Source organism: Nansenia antarctica (assembly GCF_963989245.1).
Source record: "Nansenia antarctica genome assembly, chromosome: 1".
In the NCBI taxonomy this organism is placed as follows: Eukaryota; Metazoa; Chordata; class Actinopteri; order Argentiniformes; family Microstomatidae; genus Nansenia; species Nansenia antarctica.
Genome location: NC_137674.1, coordinates 108,365,451 through 108,377,950, shown reverse-complemented (window position 1 = coordinate 108,377,950; position 12,500 = coordinate 108,365,451). Strand labels below are relative to the sequence as shown.

Below are 12,500 nucleotides of genomic sequence, written 5' to 3'. Positions count from 1 at the left end.
CCCCCTCGACGCTCTCTTAAATGGAACATTCACTTTCAATTTGCACTTCACTGTTCATATCCATGAGGATTCTGTACATTCTGACACCTGCAATGCCAGTAGATTAAGATTGTTTTGTATTTGTTTGTTTTTTCTTCTTTTGTCATTCCTGTCATCCTGTCATCCTTTCATTCCTTTTCCTTTATGCTCCGGATTGGATTCAGTCAGGAGGACTCAAGTCAGAGATTAACGGACAACTGGAATGTAAAAAACAAAAAACACTGTTTAAGAATTGTAAATGGATATCACTGATTATTTAGTTTAGTGTGAGACAAGAGATTGTCTGATTCGAGTGATTTTATTACAGCACGCGTATGTACAGTAGCCTATGTATGTGAGTTTTTCTATGTGCCAAAAGTAAAAATAAGAAGAGAAAGTTACGAATGCCATGACGTTTTTTATTTGGAAACACTGAAGCGTTGAATGTTATTCATCTGTTTAGATTGTTGTTGTTTTTTGGGGGGGATGTCTGTCGACAGGTGTGGTCTTTATGTTTGTATGTGAGTGCAGTGAGGAGATTGTAAAGCTAATAGGCTACCTTCCATAGGCTTTTTGTATGCTACGGCAGGGATGCTATCTTAGCCTTGGCCCCGGTTAAAACACAGCATCATAAGTGTGAATGAAGGTGCAGGACATGAAGAGCCAAATCGATAAACAGACTTTTTTTTTTTTTTTTTTTTTTTTGATTTTATCCCTTTTTCACCCAATTTGGTAGCCAATTGAACCCAACCTAGCATCCAATTATCCCCTGCCTATTGCGTAGGATCCGCCGCACGACCCCGTGGCCGGCAGCCCCAGAGGAGATCACCAGGCAGACTAGCTGACTGGCTCCTCGAGCCCAGCACCGTTATTCCGGCACCCCGGGGGCGCTGTTGCGCGACGGATCCTTGTCCGGAACTATTCCTATACCGCCCTCGGGAGCGGCCGCCCAATATGCCGCTCCCTGTGTGTGCCTCGGCCATATCCGGATCTGGCGAGCTGGTATTCGATCCCAGTCCCCGGTGGGCAGCTTGCACTAGTGGTTAGTGCTTATACCGCTACACCACCGCGGGGCGATAAACAGACCTTTTTAACAAGCATACAGCTAGTGTAGCTAGTCTAGTGTTAGCTAGTCTAGTATTCTCTAGTCGAGTGTTAGCTAGTCTAGTCTAGTGTTCTCTAGTCTAGTGTTCTCTAGTCTAGTGTTAGCTAGTCTAGTGTTATCCACGCACACCCTTGAAGCCCCCCACTTTGTTTGTTTTAAAGAAAGCATGTAAAACCACAGTGTACTTTATTGTTTCTGACGGTTCACAGCAGGTTTGTGAACAGATAAACAAGAGATCAATGTTATCTCCTTTGAATTGCCACCTAATGGACCAGTCCTGGTAAAATGCCACATATACAGTAGGTGTGTCTGTAATATGTGAATATTTTCAATATTGAAAATGTGAATTAGTTTGTGATGTCTGAGATTTTTCCATATTGCGACCGAGATTCGACTGGTTAATCAGCTTTCTGACAAGTAATGGCATACGTTACCCACAATGCTGCTTGTTTATCTGCACACTTATCAGGTATAGAAACATCCAGACATGGCCGTTCATTTTTTAAGTATTGATCGATGAATGATCATGTTATTAAAAGTAATAATGTACGACAACGTTGTGGTTGAAGCCTCACCTCTTTTCAACGTACTTTCATGCAAGTGAGACCCCACATCTAGCTACTGTACAGCACACGGCGTACTGTCCGTGAGACCAGGAAAAGAGGATTAAGGATCCAGTTTTATTTCCTTTACTGGGAGTTTGAAGGCAGGATGTGCCGTACTTAGTCACCGCTTACGGGTAGAGGCTTGACGCTGTCTCACGTCTCACGTCAGGGATAACATGTTCCACACCTTGTGCAGATGGCTAACACACACACACACACACAGCCACACACACAGCCACACACACACACACACAGCCACACACACACACACAGCCACACACACACACACACACACACACACAGCCACACACACACACACACACACACAGCCACACACACACACACACAGCCACACACACACACACACACACACACACACGCACACATGCACACATGCACACACATGCACAGACACATAGTATACTGTATACACATACATAAACATTGGTGCTTTGTTTTCATTTGGGGTATAAAATGACCAAAAGAGAAAGACCCTACATGAACATACAAACATGACGATGGTCGTTCCAGGAGCGTTTCACTGTTTTCTTTTGTAGAAATTATGGGACTGCTTTTACAGTAGTCTTATTTGGCTGTTTAAGGCCAAGGTGAATGGCTGTGTAACTGTAAATGGGTAAGAGTGTGAACTGTACAGTGTGCCGGGGGTCTGTCCACCCTAGAAGCACTGCTTCCTTCTGTTCATCAGACGCTGTGCTGTCATTCAACTTATTGCTGATCATGTTGTTGTTGTTGTTGTTGTTTTTGTTTTTACCTTATGCATTGAATAAAATCAAGCATGGCCTAAAATGTGTGTTGTGCCTTCTTTTTTTTTGGGGGGGGGGGGTTAATGATTAAATAACTTGTTAATTTGTTAAATAACAAATAAGTAATTTGCCCTCTTGGATAACCAGTCATGGTAACATCAATGTACTTTACAAAATAATATCTTCTCATGAGGGATTGTTTTTTTTATTATGTGTTGAGTAAATACATGGTTTATTAATTTAATGAATGCATCTGTATTTCCAAAATGTGTTCAGCAAACCCCCTAACCTCTTTCTATTTCTCTTATAGGCCTATTTTAATATGAGCGCCTTTCAGAAAACAACTACAATTTCTTTCTTTGGGACTCTATGCACTAATGCACAAGGGAATAAGGTATATTTAAGCAATTAATGCTTGTCTCTTCTTTGTCTGGATGTATATAGATGTATGCCTCTGTGGGGTTTGGCTCTATGGAGTTGGGCAGACGGTCACACCCTCTTTGTCTGAGGGTGCGTTCGTCAACCCTCTCTGAGAGCGCCGGAGCGCACACTGGCTCCAACGTCATAACGCGACCGAGTCGTTTGATTGGACAAGAGGCATTCCGTGAGTGCTGATGCAGATTTCCACAGCGAATTTACGAACACACGCAGCCTCGATCTGTTCGCTCGAACATACACTTGTCTTTCGACATCCCGAAGGTGCATTTCAGAACGGTTACATAATTAGACTTTTAATTGCGGTCATTGACCGAACTAATCACAATATCTGTCCAGAGATGATGTGTGAAAGTTGCAGACACGCCGTAGGTAGGTGTGACACCACCGGGCGCAACGCGTCTCTGCACGTTGATTGGTGCTTTGCGGCTGTGCTTACTTGGCAACCGGGTGTGTGTGTGTGTGTGTGTGTGTGTGTGTGTGTGTGTGTGTGTGTGTGTGTGTGTGTGTGTGTGCACTGCTGTTAACACCGAGGGAGCAGGCAGGGAGGGGGACCTCCTCCTCAAGCTGCAACGTTGTAAGAAGAAACAAAAGATTGAGACACCAAAATATCCTCCACCACCACCACCACCTCTCCCTGGAACCGCACATACATACATACTTCTCTCTGCTGCGCTCCACGTCTGCTGTGACGTTACCCTGCTGATTGGAGACGAGCAGGTGAGAGGAGAGAGAGGAGAGGAGAGGAGAGGAGAGAGGAGAGGATTCACTCCCTTTGGGGTGGTGCTGGGTCTGTTGTCTGTTGTCGGTTGCTTAGTGTCTGTTTTATTGCCATGCATGTTTTTTTTTTTTTTTGCTTGCTTGCTGTTTAGAAGCCTGTTATATCAGCAGCACCACCAAGCCAAGTCTATTCAGTTCAGCTGTCTCTGCAGAAACAGAAACAGTGTTCTTGTGCCTGTGTGTGTCCCCTTATGTTCACTAGTAGGCTACTAGTCGGATGATCCTCCCATGCATGTGCACTGTGCAGTGCTTAGTGTGTGTCTGTGCCAGCAGACCAGTGGCATGCGAAGGTAGCTGACACACAAGGAAAGGTTTAGCTAACACGAGTAAGTGCTTAATAATGCATTATGCGCATACACTATTATGCTAAAAGAGCCAGTGGAATCTGGATTCAATCTGTCAATTTGGATAGATTTCTGAATTCAACTCGGGATATCAACCTGTCCTTTCTCTCCTATTCAGTTCAAGCTGCTTTGAATAACCTTGCACTTCCCTTTCCCACCCCTCAGTTCCCCCCCCCCCCCCCCCCCCCTCCTACAAGAGGCACACACACACACCGCCTGATCCTATGACTTTGGTGTTACCGTCATGGTGTTAGCACGATGGAGGACATTCTGGACTAACTAAACCTAGCCTCACCACTTATTCAACGTTATCAGACAACACATTTGTAAAACACATCCACACCTTAACCCTCCTCAAAAAGAAAGGGCAAACCACAACTAAAACAGTCCCTTATGACTTACAATACCTTGAGACATGAACGTCTTTCCTACTTTTCCTGACAGAGACAGACAGACAGACAGACAGACACCATGACCGCAGAGGAGACCATCAACATCAAGGAGGTGGAGGTGATCAAGCTGATGTTGGACTTCCTCAACTCCAGGAAGCTGCACGTCAGCATGCTGGCCCTGGAGAAGGAGAGCGGCGTCATCAACGGCCTCTACTCTGACGACATGCTGTTCCTCAGGTACGTGGCTGCAGTAGCTAGCATGGTGCTGCGGTAGCTAGCATGGGGCGGCTGTGTCTCAGGAGGTAGAGGCTGTGTCTCAGGAGGTAGAGGCTGTGGCTCAGGAGGTAGAGGCTGTGGCTCAGGAGGTAGAGGCTGTGTCTCAGGAGGTAGAGGCTGTGTCTCAGGAGGTAGAGGCTGTGTCTCAGGAGGTAGAGGGTGTGTCTCAGGAGGTAGGGGCTGTGTCTCAGGAGGTAGAGGTTGTGTCTCAGGAGGTAGAGGCTGTGTCTCAGGAGGTAGAGGCTGTGTCTCAGGAGGTAGAGGCTGTGTCTCAGGAGGTAGAGGCTGTGGCTCAGGAGGTAGAGGCTGTGGTTCAGGAGGTAGAGGCTGTGTCTCAGGAGGTAGAGGGTGTGTCTCAGGAGGTAGAGGGTGTGTCTCAGGAGGTAGAGGTTGTGTCTCAGGAGGTAGAGGCTGTGGCTCAGGAGGTAGAGGCTGTGGTTCAGGAGGTAGAGGCTGTGGCTCAGGAGGTAGAGGCTGTGTCTCAGGAGGTAGAGGCTGTGTCTCAGGAGGTAGAGGCTGTGTCTCAGGAGGTAGAGGCTGTGGCTCAGGAGGTAGAGGCTGTGGTTCAGGAGGTAGAGGCTGTGTCTCAGGAGGTAGAGGGTGTGTCTCAGGAGGTAGAGGGTGTGTCTCAGGAGGTAGAGGTTGTGTCTCAGGAGGTAGAGGCTGTGGCTCAGGAGGTAGAGGCTGTGGTTCAGGAGGTAGAGGCTGTGGCTCAGGAGGTAGAGGCTGTGTCTCAGGAGGTAGAGGCTGTGTCTCAGGAGGTAGAGGCTGTGTCTCAGGAGGTAGAGGTTGTGTCTCAGGAGGTAGAGGTTGTGTCTTAGGAGGTAAAGGCTGTGTCTTAGGAGGTAGAGGCTGTGTCTCAGGAGGTAAAGGCTGTGTCTTAGGAGGTAGAGGCTGTGTCTCAGGAGGTAGAGGCTGTGTCTCAGGAGGTAGAGGCTGTGTCTCAGGAGTTAGAGGCTGGTGGAGGTAGAGGCTGTGTCTCAGGAGGTAGAGGCTGGTGGAGGTAGAGGCTGTGTCTCAGGAGGTAGAGGCTGGTGGAGGAAGAGGCTGTGTCTCAGGAGGTAGAGGCTGTGTCTCAGGAGGTAGAGGCTGTGTCTCAGGAGGTAGAGCCGGCGTCTAATGATCGCAAGGTCTGCAGATCGCAGGGTTCGAACCCCAGCTGGACACGTGTCGAGGTGTCCTTGGGCAAGACACTGAACCCCAAATTGCTCCCAATGAGCGGGCTGGCTGGCACCTTGCATGGTAGCTTGCTGCCATTGGTGTGTAAATGTGTGAATGAGAGGCCATTGTGCTTTGGAATAAGGCGCTATATAAGTCAGTTCATCTATGTAGCTACCACCTCATTCAGGAGGACACAACTCAAGTTTCAAGTTTTATTGTTACGTCACATTACACAAGTGCAAGAGAGTACATCTTAGGCTTCAGTTCCTGACATTGCAGCACAAGACAATAAGGCAATAAGTCAAGATAGAGACATAAGGCATAAGTGACAAATATAAATAAAGACAGGATACAATTAGCAGTAGCCTACAAATAGTAAATAAAATAAATAGTACCAGTAGATTGTCATGAGTATTGCACTGGGTGGCAGTGGGTGTGAGAGATAGTATTGAGTAAAGTGACTGTGAGTTTAAGGTTTAGGTAGTCTGTATATGGGGTGTGCTTGGGGATGATAGTCAATAGTCTACAGTGGGCTTGTTTATGAGCCTGATCGCCTGGGGGAAGTAGCTGCTGGTTAGCCTCTGAGTTTTGAAGAAAACGGAAGAGGCTTCGTCTTTTGGACGGAATCAGTTCAAACAGACTGTGGTTGGGGTGGCTGGGGTCTAACAGACTGTGGTTGAGGTGGCTGGGGTCTAACAGACTGTGGTTGGGGTGGCTGAGGTCTAACAGGCTGTGGTTGGGGTGGCTGGGGTCTAACAGACTGTGGTTGGGGTGGCTGGGGTCTAACAGGCTGTGGTTGGGGGGGCTGGGGTCTAACAGGCTGTGGTTAGGGTGGCTGGGGCCTAACAGACTGTGGTTGGGGTGGCTGGGGTCTAACAGACTGTGGTTGGGGTGGCTGGGGTCTAACAGGCTGTGGTTGGGGTGGCTTGGGTCTAACAGACTGTGGTTGGGGTGGCTGGGGTCTAACAGGCTGTGGTTGGGGTGGCTGGGGTCTAACAGGCTGTGGTTGGGGGGGCTGGGGTCTAACAGGCTGTGGTTGGGGTGGCTGGGGTCTAACAGACTGTGGTTGGGGTGGCTGGGGTCTAACAGGCTGTGGTTGCGGTGGCTGGGGTCTAACAGACTGTGGTTGGGGTCTAACAGACTGTGGTTGGGGTGGCTGGGGTCTAACAGGCTGTGGTTGGGGTGGCTGGGGTCTAACAGATTGTGGTTGGGGTGGTCTAACAGGCTGTGGTTGGGGGGGCTGGGGTCTAACAGACTGTGGTTGGGGGGCTGGGGTCTAACAGTCTGTGGTTGTTTTTGATGATCTGGGGGTCTTTGATGATCCCAGAACTCGTTGAGAATGCTCAGATAAATAGTGTTTATACAATAGCCTTGTTCGATCCCCACATCAGGATGTGAGCTGGTGACTGGAGGGTTGCTGGCATCATATCTAAGGTGCCTAGCACTGCCGTTGTGCCCTTGAGCAAAGCACTTAACCCCTAACTGCTCCAGGGGTGCTTGATGGGGTTTGACCCTGTGCCCAGAGCTTTGTTCTCGCTAAGTGTGTGTGTGTGTGTGTGTGTGTGTGTGTGTGTGTGTGTGTGTGTGTACACACACACACACACACACACACACACACACACACACACACACACACAGATACACGTGTAAACACACAAATACAGTAAACACACACACACATCACTAGTCCCTCAGGTGGACACGGTTGCCATCCCACTGATAACACCGCTTAGAGAACGGGACGGGGGTTGTATCTCTTTATGTTGTGGTTAGGGACGGGGGTTGTAACTCTTGATGTTGTGGTTAGGGACGGGGGTTGTAACTCTTGGGGTTGTGGTTAGTGAGGCCGGTTGGTAAGCGGGAGATCGGGGGTTCGAGACCCGCTTGGGGGCGAGTTACTCTCCCAGTCCTGTTCGCTACTATATTAAAGGTCAGCAAACCAATACAAATTCAATAATCTAATTCAGACTATCCTGCATGTGTGTGTGTGTGTGTGTGTGTGTGTGTGTGTGTGTGTGTTGGTATGACCACTAGGACCGTCAGCATGGTGAATTACAATGCAAGACAACATCAACAACAGGAAATGGGTTTGTGTTAAGATGACACACACACACACGCACCCATTCCTGACATAATTCTGCTTGTGAGCTTTGAACACAGTGACTCATACCTTGCCTGAAGCTCCACCCTCTTACCTGTTGAGCAGGAAACAGTGGAGAGCAGAAGTGAACCACACAGAAGGCTGACATTCAGCTCTCTGGTGCTGCCGTTCACTAGCATGATCCACAACATTACATATGTATGACTCTCTGAAGGACTTTACACTCATTTACCATCAACATTCAAAACAACCACCAAGGAAGAAGCAACACCGTCACAATCTGGATTTAACTTCCTGCTGACTTCAACGCGGTGAGTTTTCAGAAGTGGACTTTCACCTTAGAAGTCATTACAGGGGAGACGGAGGTGGTGAGAAAATGGCGTCTAAACCCTCTCTCTCTGAGGAGAATCTCTCCTGTCCTGTGTGCTGTGACATCTTCAAGGATCCTGTTGTCCTCCGTTGTAGCCACAGCTTCTGTAAAACCTGTCTGCAGGAATTCTGGAAACAGAAAGACACCCAGGAATGTCCAATGTGCAGGAAAAGATCATCCAGGCATCCTCCTTGTAACCGGGTGTTAAAGAACCTGTGTGAGGACTTCTTACAGGAGAGAAGTCAGAGAGCTGCAGCAGGGTCTGAGGTGCTCTGCAGTCTGCACAGTGAGAAACTCAAGCTCTTCTGTCTGGAGGATAAACAGCCCATCTGTGTGGTGTGTCAGACTTCAAAACAGCACAAAAAACATGACTGTTGCCCAGTAGATGAAGCTGTACTGGATCATAAGCGTGAACTCCAGACTGCACTGAACCCCTTAAAGGAGAAGCTGCAGACCTTTCAAGAGGTTAAACTGACTTGTGATGAAACAGCTAAACATATTGAGAGCCAGGCCCAGCGCACAGAGAGGCAGATGAAGGAGCAGTTTGTGAAGCTTCACCAGTTTCTACGAGTTGAAGAGAAAGTCAGGATTGCTGCACTGAGGGAGGAAGAGGAGCAGAAGAGCCAGGTGATGAAGAGGAAGATTGAGGGGCTAAGCGGAGAGATATCATCACTTTCAGACACAATCAGAGCCATGGAGGAGGAGCTAAAAGCTGATGACATCACATTCCTGCTGAACTTCAAGGCCTCCATGGACAGAGCCCAGAGCACACTGCCGGATCCAGAGAAGGTTTCAGGAGCGCTGATAGACGTGGCAAAGCACCTGGGCAACCTGCAGTTCAGAGTCTGGGAGAAGATGCAGGGAATAGTGGAATACACTCCTGTGATTCTGGACCCCAACACTGCCTACCCATGTCTCATCCTGTCTGATGATCTGACCAGTGTGACACGCGGAGAAGAGGAACAGCAGCTTCCTGACAACCCAGAGAGGTTTAACTGGTCAGTGGTCCTGGGCTCTGAGGGCTTTGACTCAGGGACACACAGCTGGGACGTTGAGTTGGGGGAGAATAATCACTGTGGCCTGGGTGTGATGACAGAGTCTGCAGCCAGGAAGGGAGACTCAGACTTTGGGGATGGATCCTGGTGGCTTTGGTTTTATGGTAATGAGTTTAGTACAGGTGTTCCAGGTGTTCCAAACACTTTCCTCACAGTGAGCCAGAAGCCCCAGAGGGTCAGAGTGCAGCTGGACTGGGACAGAGGAAAGCTGTCATTCTCTGACCTTGACACTAACACACACATACACACATTCACACACACCTTCACTGAGAAAGTCTTTCCATTTATCTGGAATGGTTGGAACTTTCAACCTCTGAGGGTGTTACCAGGTGTCTTCAAGACCCTGATGCCAATGGTCACCCCCCAAACTTCAGCCCATTCACTCCGCTCCTCCACCTCTGCTGGCCAACCGGCCCCACCTCCTCTACACCAACATGGCAGTCACGCTGCCCGGTCAGGTCTCTTCACTACACTCATAGCTGGTGGAATGAGCTTCCTACGGCTGTCAGAACTGCAGAGTCACTCCCCATCTTCCACTGGAGACTGAAGACCTCCATCTCTTCAGGTTTCATCTTAACTGCTCCTCCTGAGACATCTACTACCCCCCAGCACTGTGTCTCCTGAGACATCTACTACCCCCCTGTACTGTGTCTCCTGAGACATCTACTACCCCCCAGCACTGTGTCTCCTAAGACTTCTACTGCCCCCCTTGTACTGTTTCAGTGTAAAAAAATAAATAATAATAATTTCTTTCTTCTTCTATCACTGAAACTGCCAATGGCCCGGGGCCTGAGCTGGATTACTGTTCCTGCTACGACTGGTGGATTGATGATTCACTTGCTTAGTCAAATGTATCGATTGTAAGTCGTTTTGGAATAAGGTGTCTTCTAAATGGCGACTGCTAAATGTCTGTATCCATGGTTACTCCCTCTGTCTGAATCAATGATTAACTAACGTACAAAGATCAATAACACTTACTAATGTCCATCCACTGCTAATGTATCTGATCTACCGTTTACATTAGTTGGTGGCTCTTTGATGGTACACAGAAATGACTGGATGTGTGTTTCAGCGTGAGTCTAATGAGACCCACCTGATGGAGGGAGAGGATGAGCAGCTCTCTAGCTACAGAACATCTCTTCATGTCCTCCATGATGTTGTGTTGATAATCACTCGTTGCTAATGTAGCATCTTTTTGTTTGTAAACATGGACTTGACAGAATGAGACAATAGAACCCTGATTGATTGATTGATTGATTGATTGATTGATTGTATAAAATGTTTTCTATATATGAACATAATATATCTACTTCAGTGCTTCTCCAGTATGTTCCATGTAAACGTCTCTATCTGAATCAGACAGACTGTATAAGGTCAGAGAACCAATAAATGTACAACTTCAATAACCTAATCCAGACTACCCTGAGTGCGTGTGTGTGTGTGTGTGTATTTGTATCGTATGTTTGTGTGTGTGTGTGCATGCCTGTGTGTGTGTGACCACTAGGCCAGTCAGCATGGCGAATTGTGAATAAAAGACAACATCAACAACAGGAAATGGGTTCGTGTTAAGATGACATGAGCCACACACACACACACACACCCCCGCTTACAGGAAGAGCTGCTCCATGACGTAGTGGTATTGGTCACAGCTGCTGTCAGGCAGGAAGCAGGCGGAGAACACGATGATGGCGTTCTGGTCGCCATAGTAACCTGGGGAGGAGGGGGGGTGTCAGACACACTCTACTCTGGGGTTTGTAGTATGTGTGTGTGTGTGTGTGCTGTCTCTGCTTCATACAGTAATAGTAATGACATTTACCAGAGCTACTCAAACCAGTGGATCTACACTGCACCTTATTCAATTTAGCCAGATGGTAAATGGACTGATGAAGTGGATGATTGAATGAACGTTTCACCATGATTGATTTTAGATGTATTATGTCACTGTGCTACCCTGTTGAGTTGTGTTTTGTAGGGTATCTGATACAGTATGTAGACTGGAGGTATTCACACAGTGTTGAGTTTGGTGTTTGGTAGGGTAGTGAAGAGACTCCTATGTTCTGCCAGGTTGATACCTGAATGTTGACACTCTTCAGGCTACACCTTAACTGTCCCTCCTGAGACATCTACTTCCCCTCTACCCACCTGTACAGTCTCTCTACTGTTAATAATAATAATCATAATCATAATAATAATAATACAAATAGAATCAGACTCAGAATCACTTTTATTACATCCAGGCTACATATAAAACGGCCAAAGGCCTCTGGCCCGAGCATAGATGACTTGTTCCTGCTCAGACTGGTGGACAGATGATTCACTTACTTAGTCAAATGTATTTGTCTTAAGTCGCTTTGGATGAAGGCGTCTGCTAAATGCCAAACATTGTAAATGTAAATGTGGATGAATGTCAACCTGTCTCTTCTCTCCTCAGGCAGCTGATCCTAGACGGCCAATGGGATGAGGTCCTGCAGTTCATTCAGCCTTTGGAGGGAATGGACAAGTTTGACAAGAAGAGGTGAGAGAGAAGATGTTATTATCCAACTGTCTGTCTCGAGACACACTGAACACACAGAACCCCTCCACCATGGTCTAGTAGCTAATTTAGGTAAACATTTTTAACAGGCTTGACACATTTCTTTCTCATGGTAGTTCAGGTGTGTTACTTAGCCAAAGGTTACCAACCAAACTCAAACACTTTGCCTTGTCCCTGTCTTGAATACACAGTCTGTTTGAGTTTCATGTGTAGTATGAGTTTCTATATGAGTGTCTAGGGGTAGTGGAGGCCGAGTGGGTAGTGAGTTCCGTTGGACCGGTGATCAGAGGGTCATGAGTTCAAATCCCACCTGGGGAACACCACCATTTGGATATACTGTCTGTTGTAACCATGTCTGTCTTGTGTGTGTCAGATTCCGTTACATCATCCTGAAGCAGAAGTTTCTGGAAGCTCTGTGTGTGAATAACGCCATGTCAGCGGCAGAAGACCCTCACAATGTGAGTGTACGACCCCAGAGCCCCTATGACCTAACCCTAACCCCTATGACCTGACCCTAACCCCTATGATCTAACCCTAACCCTAGAGTCTTTATGACCTGAC

At 47.6% G+C, this 12,500-nt stretch overlaps 2 protein-coding genes across 2 annotated transcripts in view; both read left to right on the top strand.

The window, feature by feature from the left end:
- Nucleotides 1–4,522: 4,522 nt before the first annotated feature.
- The window catches only part of LOC308156281 (WD repeat-containing protein 47-like), a gene marked incomplete at both ends in the record, with an annotated part of 19,130 nt that continues 11,152 nt past the window's right edge, over nt 4,523–12,500 (top strand). Inside the window, 3 exons of the mRNA XM_080529626.1 lie at nt 4,523–4,680; nt 11,838–11,921; nt 12,313–12,397. Of these exons, the coding sequence (XP_080385752.1) occupies nt 4,523–4,680; nt 11,838–11,921; nt 12,313–12,397 (327 nt within the window). The remainder of the gene's footprint in view (nt 4,681–11,837; nt 11,922–12,312; nt 12,398–12,500) is intronic.
- On the top strand, nt 8,358–10,589 carry LOC308173421 (E3 ubiquitin-protein ligase TRIM35-like; the record flags this gene model as incomplete). Its single annotated transcript, XM_080548455.1, has 2 exons — nt 8,358–9,761; nt 10,479–10,589. 2 exons carry the CDS (start codon nt 8,358–8,360, stop codon nt 10,587–10,589), a joined length of 1,515 nt encoding a protein of 504 aa, XP_080404581.1.